The 15,474-nt window shown below is 36.0% G+C and overlaps 1 protein-coding gene across 1 annotated transcript; it reads right to left on the bottom strand.

Moving 5' to 3' along the window:
• Window positions 1-4,346: 4,346 nt before the first annotated feature.
• LOC135743835 (trace amine-associated receptor 13c) lies at window positions 4,347-14,448 on the bottom strand. Its single transcript, XM_065261697.2, has 3 exons — window positions 13,976-14,448; window positions 8,234-8,581; window positions 4,347-6,967 (listed from the first exon to the last, which is right to left on the bottom strand). The coding sequence occupies exons 2-3, from the start codon at window positions 8,442-8,444 to the stop codon at window positions 6,093-6,095; spliced, it is 1,086 nt and encodes a 361-aa protein (XP_065117769.1). The 5' UTR covers window positions 8,445-8,581; window positions 13,976-14,448; the 3' UTR covers window positions 4,347-6,092.
• Window positions 14,449-15,474: the final 1,026 nt, after the last annotated feature.

Raw genomic sequence — 15,474 nt, 5'->3', positions numbered from 1 at the left:
ATGTTTAATATGTAAACATGAATAAAAGAACCTAAATTGATATAAAAAAATCTAATAAATAAATATTCAAATTGAGGCTATTAATAGACCTGTGCGGGCAACCTGGTGCCCGCGGGCACTATGTTGGAGACCACGGGTCTACGCAAATCACATTTTCCAGTACCTTCTACTGTAATCTTTCCTTGAAGGGGTGTTTTTCTATTGATGCCGTGTTTACCTGAGAGGCCTGGATGTTCCTTATTGGCTTATTTCAATATTTTGACTTGAGTGTCTTTGAAACCTTTTACAAATGGATGAATACATTAGTCAAAAAGAAAATGCATGACATTTACATTTTTCCAAATAAAAATCCTTTTTCTTTTCTTTTTTTGACAAAAATGACGATGAAGATGGTTTTCCTTAAAAAAAATAGGAAAAGGGAATGAGTAAATTATCAGAATTATTTTATGAAAGTGGAGCAATCCTTTAATTTAAAAAACATTTTCAGTTCAGTATTATTCATTTAGTGCTTTTCTTAATGCACATATTTTGACAGCGATTTTACAGAAAAAAAACATTTGAACATTCCATTGAACATTCCCATTCATTTAAAGGTTCAAGATTAAGTCGATGTTCAATGATGCCTTAATATATTTCCTTAAACCCAGTGAATAAAGAGAATAATATTATTATATACTGCTCAGCGGTTACTACGAGACTACAAGTCTGCTGTAAGATTATTTGGATGTGAAAAATCTGAGAAGCATGAAACCCAAGCAAAAATCTTCACCTACTTTTCATCTTCAGTCCATAGGAGAAAGAACTGAGAGTGAAAGAGAGCTATTTGAATATGAATTCCTCTCTTACTTAGTACTTGGTTTTATCGTCTCTTATCTGGTCTGAGATGTCTCGCTCAAACACAAAATATGCAAAACTTGTAAACAAAACATGCTGCATAAAATTCCTGGGATCCCACACTGTAAAAAAAAATGCAGCATGAAGTTAAAACAACTTGGTTTTGCAAGTCAATTCAACCTATTCTTTAAAGTTTTGGCTTGTGAAAAGTTGACATAACTTATAAAAACAAGTTGCAATTGTTTAACTTAATTTTTTTAAGTTAAAGTGGCATAAAATACATGTTGAGTTGACAAAAATGCTGCCTGTTTTTTTACATTACAGGAGAAGTTATTCAAATATATATATATATAATTAAAAATGCTTTGTTTACTGACGTCCATAAACAACACTGTATCAGCACCTTGATTTAATGAAGCTTATACTGGATATTTATTAAAAGTCCCGTTCTTTCTGTGTTTTTGAAGCTTTGATTGTGTTTATAGTGGGCAATATAACATGTGTTCATGTTTCACGTGTAAAAAAAAAAAACACTGTATTTTTCACACAATTTACTTATCTGTATAGCGCTGTTTTCACTGTCCTCAAAACGGTCTGATGTCTTCCTTGTTCTATGAAGTCCCTCCTTTAGAAATACGTATCGGGTTCTGATTGTGTAGTTTGTTTACTGTGTTGTGATTCGATAGCAGCTTAGTTTAGCAGAGCCGTTAGAGCCAAACCGGTCTTTCGCTGTAGGCTTTAAAAGAGGAATTCTATTAAAGAAAATATATCGCCTGGCAGTGAACTTTAAGCTTTATCATTTTACAGGTATTATTTATGCTATTATAGCAACGTTACACACTAACTAGGGTTTAAAAAATGGGATCAAGAAGAACGTGACCTTTAAATACGTTTCTGTCACACAAGTCAGTGTAAATGATGCATACTTTATTATTTCATTTGAAAAGCTTACTTCTAAAATTCCTAGAAACCATTTACCCTAGCCTTTACCCATTATGTGTACTTTCCAAAATATACAAAACTAAACCAATAACCCATGACGTTTCACATCAGCTTTGGTAATGTATAATGATGTGTCACATTTGAATGTGTCCGTGTTTAAGATCAATGCAAAAATGTCTGATGACAAATATTTAGACACCCCACACATTTTATTTTGTCTTCCATTTTATTGAACTAAGTTTTTTTATTTAGGATTTTGGTGATGCATGCAAAGATTTAAATTTTTAAGCCTGATAGGATGTTTCATTACTAATAGACTTCATACTATGTGGTCAAAAATGGTAATGTCACCAGAAACATCTAAAAGAGCAAACTTTTATTTGTAAAGATAGAAATAACATGCAGGCTCATTGTAGGATGTACGAGCTACACTAACTTAACCAAAATCCAACGATCTTTGTGTGACGTTTTATTTCCTTGTGTGGAAACTGCATTTTATAAGCTAATAAGGATAAATAATAATAAGAATGAATGTGTATGCATGTAAACAAAAAGACTTTTATTTTGGGGCTGACTGAAATTGTCTTACAAAAACCCTTGCAAGAACCTCATTGTTTTTTTTGTTTTTTTTTAAAGTTATGTTTTTGGGCCATTTTATGCCTTTATTAGATAGATAGTAGTGTAGGAGAGGACAGGAAAGTATAGGGTGGAGAGAGAGGGGTACGGGATCGGCAAAGGACCTCGAGCCGGGATTCGAACTCGGGTCGCTGAAAGTGCGACTGCACCATATGTCGGAGCACTTGCCCACTACACCATCGGCTCCGACAAGAACCTCATTTTTGGGTCTATTGACCGCAAACATGAAAAATAACTTCTTTAGACTTCTGGCTTTGGGATCATTGCATTTCTAGGTTTCACACACATATTTATCAATAAGTTTTTTAGTAATAAAAAAGATGTTATGCAAAAAAACATTTTATTCCAAAGTACTTCAGCCTCTCTAACTTTTTTAATTTTTAACTTAAAATAATGTAAAATGAAGCTCAAAGTGTCTTCTCTCTAATGATTCCATAGTTATGCTTAATCAGTGGTTCTCAAAATTTTTCAGCGTGTGGCCCCCCCTTTTGTATTGCGCATTCCTTTGCGGCCCCCCAAAGAAAATTTCTCAACTTTTGATTAAACAAAACATTAAATCATACGAAGTAGGACTGTTGGTCAGAAGTCTTATTTTTTTTAGGTTTAATTGCACAGAATTCATGATAAATTAATTTATTTTATAAAATGTCATAAAACTGGAGCCCCCCTGGCACCATGCCCCGGCCCCCAGTTTGAGAACCACTGCTCTAAATGATTTAGTAAAAACAATGATTTTAGTGAAAGTAGGTCTTTTCATGTTTTGGGCAAGAGTGGGGGGTGCTTTTCAAGAGGTTAATAAAGCCACAACCATCTATGTAGATCAGAGAACAATTTAACAGATTATTTCAATGCATTCTTTGGCACCTTTAAAATATAGCTCAATCTTAGAGCACTGCATTGGCAGCACAAAAAAATGGAACCCAGGTAACACATATACTGAAAAAGTATACTTTGTATGCACCCAAGTCGCTTTGGATAAGAGTATCTGCTAAAAGCAAAAATGTAAATAGACATTTGAATCAATAATGGGCATACATAGACCCAGTATACTACAATAAACAGCACATGACCTGACATACCATCCTGTCAAATTTTTCATACGAGCATTTAGAAACTCACGTATCCTGGTACTTGGATCTGAGTTATTCATCAGTCGATATGTAGATATGTAAATAACAATATAGTCTTGAATGAGTTGAATCCAGTTTGGAAAACAAAATGAAGGAAAACTGCGTGACTGCGATTACAGCCTAAGTCTGCTCATGAACTACAGGGGGCAGCAAAACTTCACATGAGTTAACATAGCATTAACATCATGTCCAGACCTGAGGATATTTTACTCTAATCACAAACTATCACAGAAGGGATACATTTATATGGCACAAAAGGAACAACTTTTATCCAACTGAAATTACATTGATGTATTTGGCAGACATTTTCATCCAAAGTGACTTGCAGTGCATTACAAACTATACATTTTATCAGGAGTAAACACACACACACATGAATGTCCCTATCTTCTGTACAAACCTCCAGGGACACCATGTGACCAGAATGACGCGAGTAAACAGAACCTAATTCATAATTCACTCATGTTTTGGTTAAATTTTTAAAATAGACTGTACATGTCTGAAAGAAAATTTAATTGTCACATCCTCCACTTTCCTATTCCTTAACCCCATGTCGAATAGTAGACCACACGCCTGTCATGTCATATGGCCGATGCAATCGCATTGCAATTCGTACCTATTTTACAAGGTGGCTAATTTGTAATAATTTGTATGTCCACATTTGTACATTTTTGTATGATTTGCATTTGCCCCTTTGACGCTGGGTTTAGGAAAAGGTTTTCATTATTGTTTATTTTATGATAATCGTATTTTTTTGTACGATTCACTTCATACAATTTCTTGTGAGATCAGGCTGGTATGGCACATGTGCATGCTTCAGAAACCTTTAAACACTGGAGGTCCACCTGCACATTTCCATATTATTAGGTAGACATCAGACGTTGCTGATTAAAGACATCAGATCATTGTGACACAAAATTGGATTAAGTTTCTGCTTTGGGAATCAAGGCCCTAATGTTGTGCTCTTAAAGACATTTTCTTTAGTGTTAACATGAGGGGAAGTTACAACCGGAGGCAGTCGGCGGGAGATCTGAGGTCCTGCTTCTGAACCGGTGAATATTAAAGTAAAAGACTGAAAGACTTTCAGCCCTGTCCCCTGCAATTATCACCACTCAATGAACACACGACAGAAATCTGCTTTAAAATGTTTTTATTAAAAATTCTGAAGTCTTCATCCCATCAATAATGTATAGCACTTATCATGAACGTCACAGTGTTGTAGGAGTATAAATTATACCACAGTGCAGTTGAATGATTTATTCTGATTGGTTGAGAAATGTTCCACGGGTATGCATTATATTTCGATAAACGCACAACTGACCACCAGAGCAATGTCTGTGGTAACCGTGGTATAAAAAGAATAATTGACTTGGCACTCCGGCATTGAACTAACCATGAACATGAACATATTATACAGCATTTACAAATACATTTATAAAATCAGAAGTTGTGACTGTTAACATTAGTTTATGCACAATGATGCACAACATGAACAATTATATTGGAATTAATGAAAATAAACAAATTAATACATTTACTAACAAATATAACCTTACTGGAAACAAAATATTTAAAGGCGCTCTAAGCGAATGTGTGACATCACAATTTTTGAAAATTGTATTACTGTATTTAATGTATAATATAGTAGTGTATAAAATAATATAAATACCAATTTAAATATCAACATTTGCAAGGCTTTAAAGCGTGTGAAGTGATAAACTTTTGGGATGATGGAGCACTGGCTTGATTGGGTGCATTAAAACTTTTAATGCGTTATTTTCCCTCGTAACAAATTAATTTAATTATCGTGTTAAATTAACAGCCCTAATAATTTTATATTTTATAATTATATTACCCAATATATTTATATATAAGCAATGTAGTAAAACCCTTAATGTTTTTCCTGTGCATTTGTTGAAATTTTCACATACAGATAACAACGTTATCCAGAAGATCTGCATTTATATGGATCTGCAAAAAAAATCCTTAAAACGCTGTATTATGCAGTCCATGCCAGTAGATGGCAATGTTACTTTATAAAGAAACACTACAAAAACACCGTATTTAAGCAAAATACTTAGTACTTAAAATATCGTTTTTATTGTATTACTGTATTTAATGTGGTACTGTATAAATAATGCATTATAATTTGATGCATTTTTTAAAATAAATGTATTGGGTTACACAAATAAAATATTTTATACACAACGTTCAAATCCTTTGATGTCACACAAACTTTGCAGATTTGGAAAACTTTAAATTAAATCTTTATTGTGGCATGCTTTCCTTTTCCCCCCTATACTTACAATGATGACGTACATTAGGATGATAAGTAGTATCTGTTATTTATTAATATGACACACTGTATTTAATAAATAATAAAAATTGAAATATATAATAACATAGAGTACAATCCTTCATAAAAACAAAGTGACAAATGCCAGAAACCCTGAAAAATTTGCTTATTGTTGTACCTGAACCCGTAATCAAAAAGATCCTTTAATCTCTTGAGGCAGAAGTTAAAGAAAGATCATAGCAGATATGATAATCTCAGTATTTATCTGTGTGCGCTTGTGATCTTTCTCGCTGAAAGAGCAAATTCAGCCCTTTCCTAAAACGCTGGTCACGCACGCTGTAAATGATGACATTGCAACAGCTGCTGGCTGTCAAAATCCAAAATGCGAAAAAAGAAAACTTGCACCAGGTGTATCCCACCACATTCCCCAACACAAACACAGCGATAGGAGAAAAGGAGGCCGTGAATGCAAACGTGAGGATTCCGATGGTCTTAGCTGCTTTGATGTCAGAAAATGATGGTCTGTGCGGACACCCGCCGGTTCCTGAGTCGGTCCCGAGTCCTCCCTCAGAGAGGAGCTTGCGTTTACGGGAGTAACGGCGAATACTGGAAAAGGACAAGATGTTGATGGCCAGCGTGCCACCCAGTAAAGTGAAGTCAAATGCTGGAAAGAGCAGCAAAATATTGGCATCTGGAGGTAGCTGAAGGTCAGTCAGTATGGGGGCGTAGATACACATGCGACTGCATTCGTTGTACTCCAGCGTGAAGCTGTTGCTTAAAATGAGCGGTGCCACGGCCAGTAAAAATCCACCAGCCCAAGATACAAGGGTCAGGAAGAGGGTGCGGCGGTGTGTCACGAGGGTGTCTTTGTGCAATGGACGCAGAATCGCCACACTACGCTCTACGGACATCAAAAAGATGGTGATGATGGATACAAACGTACAGCCAGCAAAAAGTGGACCAATCAGCATGCAGGGTTGCCAAGGCCCTGATACATCACCCAAAGAGGCCTTGGAGACATCCTGGTACCACAGTGGTGGAGCTCTGGTTACCATGAGGGAGATCTCTGTGTATACGGAAAATGGCACCACCAAAACTCCAACCATCATATCTGCGATGGCCAGTGACACTGCAGGACAAACATACAATATTACCGCATCAGTATTTCCTCCAACTGAACATTTTATATATCTTTAACTCTGTGAGATCTAAGTCTCTTTTTAATCCATAAAGTTGTTTTAATTAACTCTTTTGAGGTAAAACTACATTTGCACCATGTAAACAGAACTTCACGACTGTAGGATTTTATCCTTGATTGTTTCGAGTGAAAGCTACTAAGGTAACACAGTCGTAACAGACTAAGGCTACATTCACACGACAAAGATATAGTAAAAACCAGAATGTTTTACCCATTGCGTTTGTAAAAAAAATTTTATGTACACATGACAGCGTTGTACAGAAGATTCGCATTCACATGGATCTACGTGAACGCCTTAAACTGCTGTATTAGGTTGCATTCACACCAGCTGCGGTAGAGGCGGCAAAAACGTGCTTATTCGCGGGTAGTTGGACGCTTGAACATTTGAGTTTACTCCCATCATTCGCGCGTGAAATTCTAGTCGCTGATACTCCGTTCGGTTCCTGTAATCACGTCACTACTACAGCAAGGTCCTGTTTGGGCAACGCGCTGCGGAAATCCGCCGAAGTTCAGATTTTTCAACGCACGCATTTGGTAGAATTTGGGGGGCCAGGGGGGCACTGCCCCTCCAGACCAGAACAAATTATGATTTTTAGGGCTGGGACGATTAATCGTGCAATTATGTTTGCTATGCTTCTCAATATGCCCAACAGGAGAAGTATCATTTACACACGCAGCTCCACAAAAATGCATAGAAGCATATTTATATCGCTGTTCTTCTAACCTTTTCAGGTATTTTCATGATAATAAGGAATATTAATAATGATTATGTTTGGCGAGTACTGCCTTTTTCAAATGCATGTTATAAACTACTTAAACTCACAGTGATTTTAGATTGACAAGGATTTCCTACTCATCAAAGAACCAAAATACATGAAAGAGCTGAGCATAATATCACATGTGATTCAGAATCGATAGGTATTAAATAATTATTATGAATCACGATTAATCGTCCAAGCCCTAGTCATTTTGTCTGAGCTATAAATGAAATAAAAATATATTATTATACCATATTTAATTTGTCTTATCTAATTATTTTATTGTGTAGACTGAGCAACTTAAGGCAAAAATATTTTTAATTCTTTAAACCATATATAAAAAACATTAATGCACACGTTTGGCCGGTAGGTGCCCCCCTAGCACAAAACGCAAAACTCCGGTTATGTATGTATACTAAATGAAAACTGTTGCGGTTACCTTTGAGGTACCCCTGTGGGGTTCGGGAATGTCGCGTCTGCATGAGAACAGTTAGTGTGACCACGTTTCCCACGATGATGGCAAAGGCCAAGCTGACCATAAACATAACCGTCAAAGTCTGGTTTAGCAGCCCACAGTAGCAGTTTGTGCAGAGAGGAGCCAGTGTTTCTCCGATCCCTGGAGTTAATGTCTGATTAACCATCTCCATCATCCAAGCTGAAGCTCTTGCTTGATTCGGTACACAAACATCGGCCAATAGTGAAGCCTGGCAACAGTCTTCATGTCTCTACCAGTGACAGATATCTACAGGCTGCTACGTCAATCTTGTTGTCTGCAGTCAATGAGAACCTGTAAAAAGCCAAAGAAAAAGACGTTTCCAAGTTTTTAAAAACTAGGGGTTTAAGATGCAAGATTTGTAATTGTGTGTAAAGACATTGTTAAAATAGTAAAATACAGTGGTTCTAACTTAATTTCATGAAGCAACGAGAATACTCGACGCGTCGACGCACATTCATGAAAGCAACACATGCATATGTTTATATATACTAAGTCAAGATGGGCATCTATGTATGTATATCCATATGTTGTACTGCTTTCTATGGGGGTCAAAAATATCTTCATTTACATTTATGCCGAGTTCAGACTGCATGATTTTCAAACTAGTCAGGTCACAGATGTTTTCACATTGCATGATTATCTGTGATAGTGTTCAGTCGCTGCTGTTTCGGACTGCATGATGGATTGGCAACAGGAGTTTTCATATGCATGACTTTAACCGTAGGAAGAATCGCCGACAACTTTGTCCTGGTCCGCAAACTACGTCTCACAACCAAACACACGTGAGAAGTGACGTGAAGGAAACAACGCGAGGTAACGCGTGCAAGATCTAGCATGCCAGATATCGCACAGGTGTCGGTGATTTGTCAGCGATTCTCTCAGAACGCATCTTTGATAATTCACACTGTGTGATTGTCACTCGCGTGCACGAGCATCGATTTGCCTGTGATTTGTCGGCGATTTCTCAAAACCTGTCGGCGAGTCAAAATCGGGGCTAAAATCGTGCAGTCTGAACTCGGCATTAGTCATTTAGCAGATGCTTTTGTCCAAAGCAACTTACAAATGAGGTAAACAATAAGTACAATTATAGCAACACAAGAACAAAAATTGTGTTCCAAAGATGAACAAAGTTTTTTTGGGAGAGTAATGAATGAAATAACTTTTATCCTGGGGTGAACGATCCTTTAAAAGCAAGAAAATACCTTTTTGAAAGCCCGTCTCCCTAATATCTGCTTCGAGGTCTTGACAAAAGACTCAATTCCGATATTTTTTCTCTCAAGTAGCACAGATGTATATGACCCACGGACATGTAAGCAGGAAAAAAGCACATATATTCTGACATTCTCCGATCGGTTTCAGGCCTCATTCATTTGTGGAAATATGAATATCGGATACATGCATTCGCGTTCACAATGTAAGCCGACAGATCGGATATTTCCATGTCAAGACGTGTCGGTGTGGGTTAATAAAAATGCAACACTGGCAACTATACTCTCATTCTGGTGTAATAATCAAGGACTTTGCTGCTGTACCATGGCTGCAAGAGGTGCAATGATATTATGCAGTGCCTGAAAATAGTCCCCTTGGTAACTTTCAATAGCAGGGGCCTATTTTCGGGCACTGCATAATATCATTGCGCCATAGTACAGCAGCAAAGTCTTTGATTATTACGCCAGTTTAGGAGTATAGTTCCTAGACATATCTGCCTAGAAAATCGCAACTTTAAATTTTCCGTCGGTCTTAGTACACGATGCAAATACAGAAGAGTCAAGTTTTAAATAGGAAAAATGTTGAAACTCTTTGGATATTTTTTAGCATGATGCTAATATTCTAATCAGATTCAATGGATTATGCTAAGCTATGCTAAAAGTGGTACCGTCAGACCCAGAGATCAGCTGAATGGATTCCAAAATAGTAAAAAAAATATTTAACTCTGGAAATGAGCATATTTTCAAATAAAGTGGTGTCCATTTTTAATATGATTTAAATGGATGTAACAAAAAAACACCCCTCACTGTTGTCATGAAGGGCAAAATAAGCTATATAGATCAACAAAAAAAAATTGTGCCAGGCTGTAAACATATATTTCGGACATTTTAACATGGGGTCTATAGAATTGACTCCATTTTGGCCAGTCAATGAATTGCAGTTTAAGTCAATTTCATGTTGGCTTTACAAGAGAGACTGGAAGGTTGCCCCTTAGTATATACATAAATAAAATAGGACAAATGTAACCAATACCTGTAACTTTAGTGAGAGATTCAATTTGTAAAAGTTAAGTAGCATTCTTTACCTATAAATGGTGATATTAAAGCAAGAATCACTATTATTACATAATTTAATTATCATCTGAGGGCTAATATTTAAAAAAACCCTGCATATTAAACTTAAGTGCCTCAACTTATCTCTCCATTTGTGTGAATAATGTCTCAGATAATGTGACTTCAGGCCTTTCAAAAATTTCACAGATTTAATGAGGCATATTAATGGAGCAGAATAGCATTTGACACTTGGGGATGGCGGCTCTACCTAGCAACGATCTGACAATTCAACTATTGTGCACACCTTAGTCGCTTGTGCTTAGAAAAAATCAATGTCATTTATGATGCTGAATGGAGAACTGTTGATTTTACACTATCTGTGGAGAATATATATATAGAGAAAATAGGTACGTTATCAATCCAATGTGGCAAATTGAGGAAACAGAGCTCAAACATTAGCCATGACTGCTTCTAGTGCTTTTAAACAAACAGATAAGCTGGGAAACTCCAGCTTTCAGTGCATTAGCTGTAGTTTAGCGTGGTAAATATTATGTAGGATTTAAAATGCTTTTTACAGCCTCTCAGCTGGACACCAAAGCACAAAAAAAAACTTTTACATAATTTACTACACATTCATTTTGCATTTGTCAGAAGTAGGTCAGGGTTTCCTCTACTGCTTTTGTAATGTTTCATTTATTATGAATTAGGTCTGCGAGATGCCTAAAAATAATCTTTAAATTTTAAGTTCGTCCCACAGGTGCCATTAGTATATGATCATCGTCACCCATCGTCAACTACTGCCTATAGGTTTGTGACTTTTTAAATCAGCATCCTACTCAACATGGAACATCTTGGGCCTTATCATACACTCGGCGCAAGGTGCGACGCAAGTATTTTTTGCTAGTTTTAGCCCAATGCAGTTATCATTTTCACATCCAGTGCCACATTATTTAAATAGCAAATGCATTTTCACCCATTTGTGCGCCTATGGGTGTGTGCTGATTAAAAAACGGGGTGTGTTCAGGCCCATTGACCAACTAAAACCTGGTCTGAAGTCAATGGCGCAATATTTTATTTAGTTATTTAAAGAGCGGGTTAGTAATATGCGTCTATAAACAAGACGACAACGCACTTTTAAAGGGGATGGGTGATGAGACTCTCATTGGTTTATTGCACGTTACGCCAAAAATACATCTATTACTGGATTCGGACACGGCCTAAGTGCACTTGCACCATGCACTTTGATAATTAAAATAGGGCCCCATAATCATAACGGTACATTCACACGGGGCGTTAACGCTTCCCATTCACTTTTAATGGGTGACGTCATGCACTGCCGAAATGAATTGTGGATCCGTTAGCTCGTGTGCGTTAGCCAATCAGCTCGCCTTATGCAAATAACCTAGGCAGAGCCAGCCAATTACGTTATGGAAGACCGGAGCATGTGTTGCAGCCACTGTGATTGGCAGTTGGCCACGCTTCAGACAAGCCTTCGTCAAGCGTTAACACTTTCGTCCCGTGTGAATGTACCATAAGTGAAATTTAAAGAGGACATATCATGAAAATCTGACTTTTTCTATGTTTAAGTGCTATAATTGGGTCCCCAGTGCTTCTATTAACATAAAAATTTGAAAAAGATCAACCCAGTAACTTAGTTTTGGTAAACCATTCTCTGCAAGCATGTGAAATAATAGCTCATTGAAATTTGGCTCCCCCTGTGATGTCAGAGGGGGATAATACCGCCCCTTAATCTGCACTGTCCAACCACAGCACTGCAATTTCGTTTCTCATTTGCATTTTAAAGGACACAAATTTTTTTGCTTACACCTTCAAAGTGGCAAATTTAACATGCTATAATAAATTATCTATATGGTATTTTGCGCTAAAACTTCACATATGTACTCTGGAGACACCAAAGATTTATTTTACATCTTAAAAAAGTCTCGTGAAATGTCCTCTTTAAGTGCACTAAATAAATAGACAACAAATTGTAGTCTGCATAAAACACTTTTGATTCAGAAAGAGTTCAAATGTTGCGATGTCCATGATGCAATTATGCAATGAACATAAATATTTCTGGTAACACTTAAATATGGGACCTTATCTCACTTTTAACTAGTTGCCTATTAGCTTTCATATTCCTATCATATGGCTGTTTATTAGTACTTATAAAGCACACATTAATGCATGACCATATTCCACATCCCTACGCCATACCTAAAAGATACAACAACTACCTTAAGGATTAATAAGCATTATATTAGAATTATTATTGAGTCAGTGAAAATGAAACATGCAGGGATAATTGTTAAATTAATAAAAAAAAAAATGTATTGATAGTTTTCAGAACAGGAATTCTCATTTTGTCCACCATCTTATCTTAAAATATTATTTGAAAGATTCTTTAATTTTTGGGATTGGCTTCTGGGCAAAAAAAATAATTTATTATCGGGCAGCGTAACTACAATATGAAATAGACTTCATTTGTGAAAAAGCCTTTATGTCAGGTTTTCCTGCTCTAAAACTGATTGAATATGACTCGAGAAAACACGTCATTGACCCTGTTTATCATAAAAAATCTGTTTGAGAAAGATCTAAAACGAATGTTTGTTGATGTCATACTCTATATTATGTATCTTTAGCTTTTGGGCTGAACTCCCGACTAAACCATATCCATATTTTCTGCCATTAGTATAGGATTGTTTTACTTTTAATGCTAACAGAGTGCCGTATGTGAGGCAGACATTGTTGCATCATATGTGGAGGGCCGTAAATCAATTCAGAAACCATCTCGGTTGGACAGTAGACCTGTCTAAGTTTTAATAAATGTGATGTGAAAATAAACTATACACAGAAGCCCATCATTAATATGCAGTGACAGCAAATTGCTTTATATGGAGATGCCTTAAGTTACAGACTTTGTTGAGGGATGATAAGGTTAACATCACCCTGAGGGCCTGTCGCACGCCAACAACATTTGAAAAAGTTTGGCTCAATCTGTATTTCCAAAGTTATCTACCTTAAATTTTGCTCTTAAAAATAAAGCTTTGCCATGTCATAGATGAACAAATGGTGCATAATGAACCTTTAACATCTAAAGAATCACTCTTTCAATAAAGGTTCTTTGTAGTGACAGTAGTGTCCATGCACCTGCATAAAATCACTCGCGTGCAAGGCTTGTTTATTGAAAAAGAAGAAAAGCATTGTGATTTAAGAGTCCTAATCTCCATTTTTGATAAAAACTAAATATAAATAAATATAATCAAGAAAAAATTAGCAGAGCATTTCTAAATTATAAAGCAGCATATTATTTTTAACTGATCAAAGAGTGATAAACAAACAGTTAAGCATTTGGCAGAAATGTCAAATTTATATGATACTTTATGACATAAATATGTAACAAAAATCATGTGCAATGTCTTACCTGCATCTTCTGTGCGGCTAAAAACTGTTTTTGAGCAGCAAAAGAGCGAGATCATGTCTATAGTCATCAAACCGTCTCAGTCAAAATGTACAATTCCAGTCTCTCCAGTGAAAATATAACACAAACCCTCTGCATCCACAGTATTGAAACTGCCTTTCTGGACATGTTATCTTTCCTCCACCTGCCTTTATTTGTCTTGTCTCGTCTCGTCCTCCGTGTTTTTCTTCCCCTCACTTTATATTTCAGCTTCTCACTCACTTGCTCTCTCTTTCTCTCTCTCTCTCTCTCTCTCTCTCTCTCTCTCTCTCTCTCTCTCTCTCTCTCTCTCTCTCTCTCTCTCTCTCTCTCTCTCTCTCTTTCAGCTGTGATCTTAAGCCCTACAGTGATATGGGTCACTGACAAAACAAGCTTCTAAAAACCCAATTCAAAAGTGTCAGGTGGTACAACCAATCATCGTCTATTCGCCTAATAAGTTTTAATGCGGTCCGTGTGTCATTCTGATTGTTTGTTTATTTTATTTATTTGTGTTTTTATTTATTATTTATTATTTAAATTATAATCCTAAAATAGTTTGAAAGTGTAAAACAACTTTACCATACAACTAACATTTAATGAAAATGTAAGAAACATAACTTTTTAAAAAGGTATAACAACAATTACAGACAATTATTGTATTTATTAAAACTGCTATTAGCTAATTAAAATTATTTAGCTTGATGTTTTTTTATTTCTTTTGGGTATTCATAGCAGTTGCACCCTTTGACCCTCTTCTGGTTGCGCCACATGACCTCTGCAATGAATTTACATTTAACAGACTTCTGCTGAGATGTTGGTATAAACTTTTGCCTGTGACATCAAATTCAATTATATATGTTTTGAAAACAAATATAATGTTTTGGATAAAATATCTATTTTTTTTTTCATTAGTTGTACCACCTGACACAAGTGTACCAACGTACCCATTGCAATAAAGTAGCTATTTTTCAATATTTGAGAGGAATACAAAGTTTTCATTTAGCCGTAAAGAGCAACTGGGGTTCATTGAATGATGAGATGTCATGTTTACTATTTATACTTGTTAACTTCTTAATAAAGGCCCATGAATGCGGTTGTCCCAAACGTTTTTCAATTATCCAGACATCCCAACAACTGATATTGATGAAATGTGCTTATAAAAAAGTTTTCAAACATAAAGTAATCCCAAAGTATCTCATTTTTAACATTTGTACTGCTCATTTTTACAGACAGTGGCCCCATCGGACATTTTACAAGTTTGAGATAATTAAACATAATTTACATTTTATTATTAAAAATACTGATTTTAGCACCTGTTTCATTGCTAAAAAAACAACATTTATTTTGTGTATTTGGTATAATACATTGTGTTTGCGTGGTTTATGGTCAAAAACATATTATTTTCCACATACAGTACCGTACATTTTTGTAGCTCCAGATTTCACTCTCTTCCTGAAACGCACGGATTTGTAAAGCTCTGTGTC

The sequence above is a fragment of the Paramisgurnus dabryanus genome, chromosome 2 (assembly GCF_030506205.2).
Source record: "Paramisgurnus dabryanus chromosome 2, PD_genome_1.1, whole genome shotgun sequence".
Taxonomy (NCBI): domain Eukaryota; kingdom Metazoa; phylum Chordata; class Actinopteri; order Cypriniformes; family Cobitidae; genus Paramisgurnus; species Paramisgurnus dabryanus.
The sequence above is the reverse complement of the archived record's forward strand: the minus strand, read 5'-3'. Positions and strand labels throughout refer to the sequence as shown.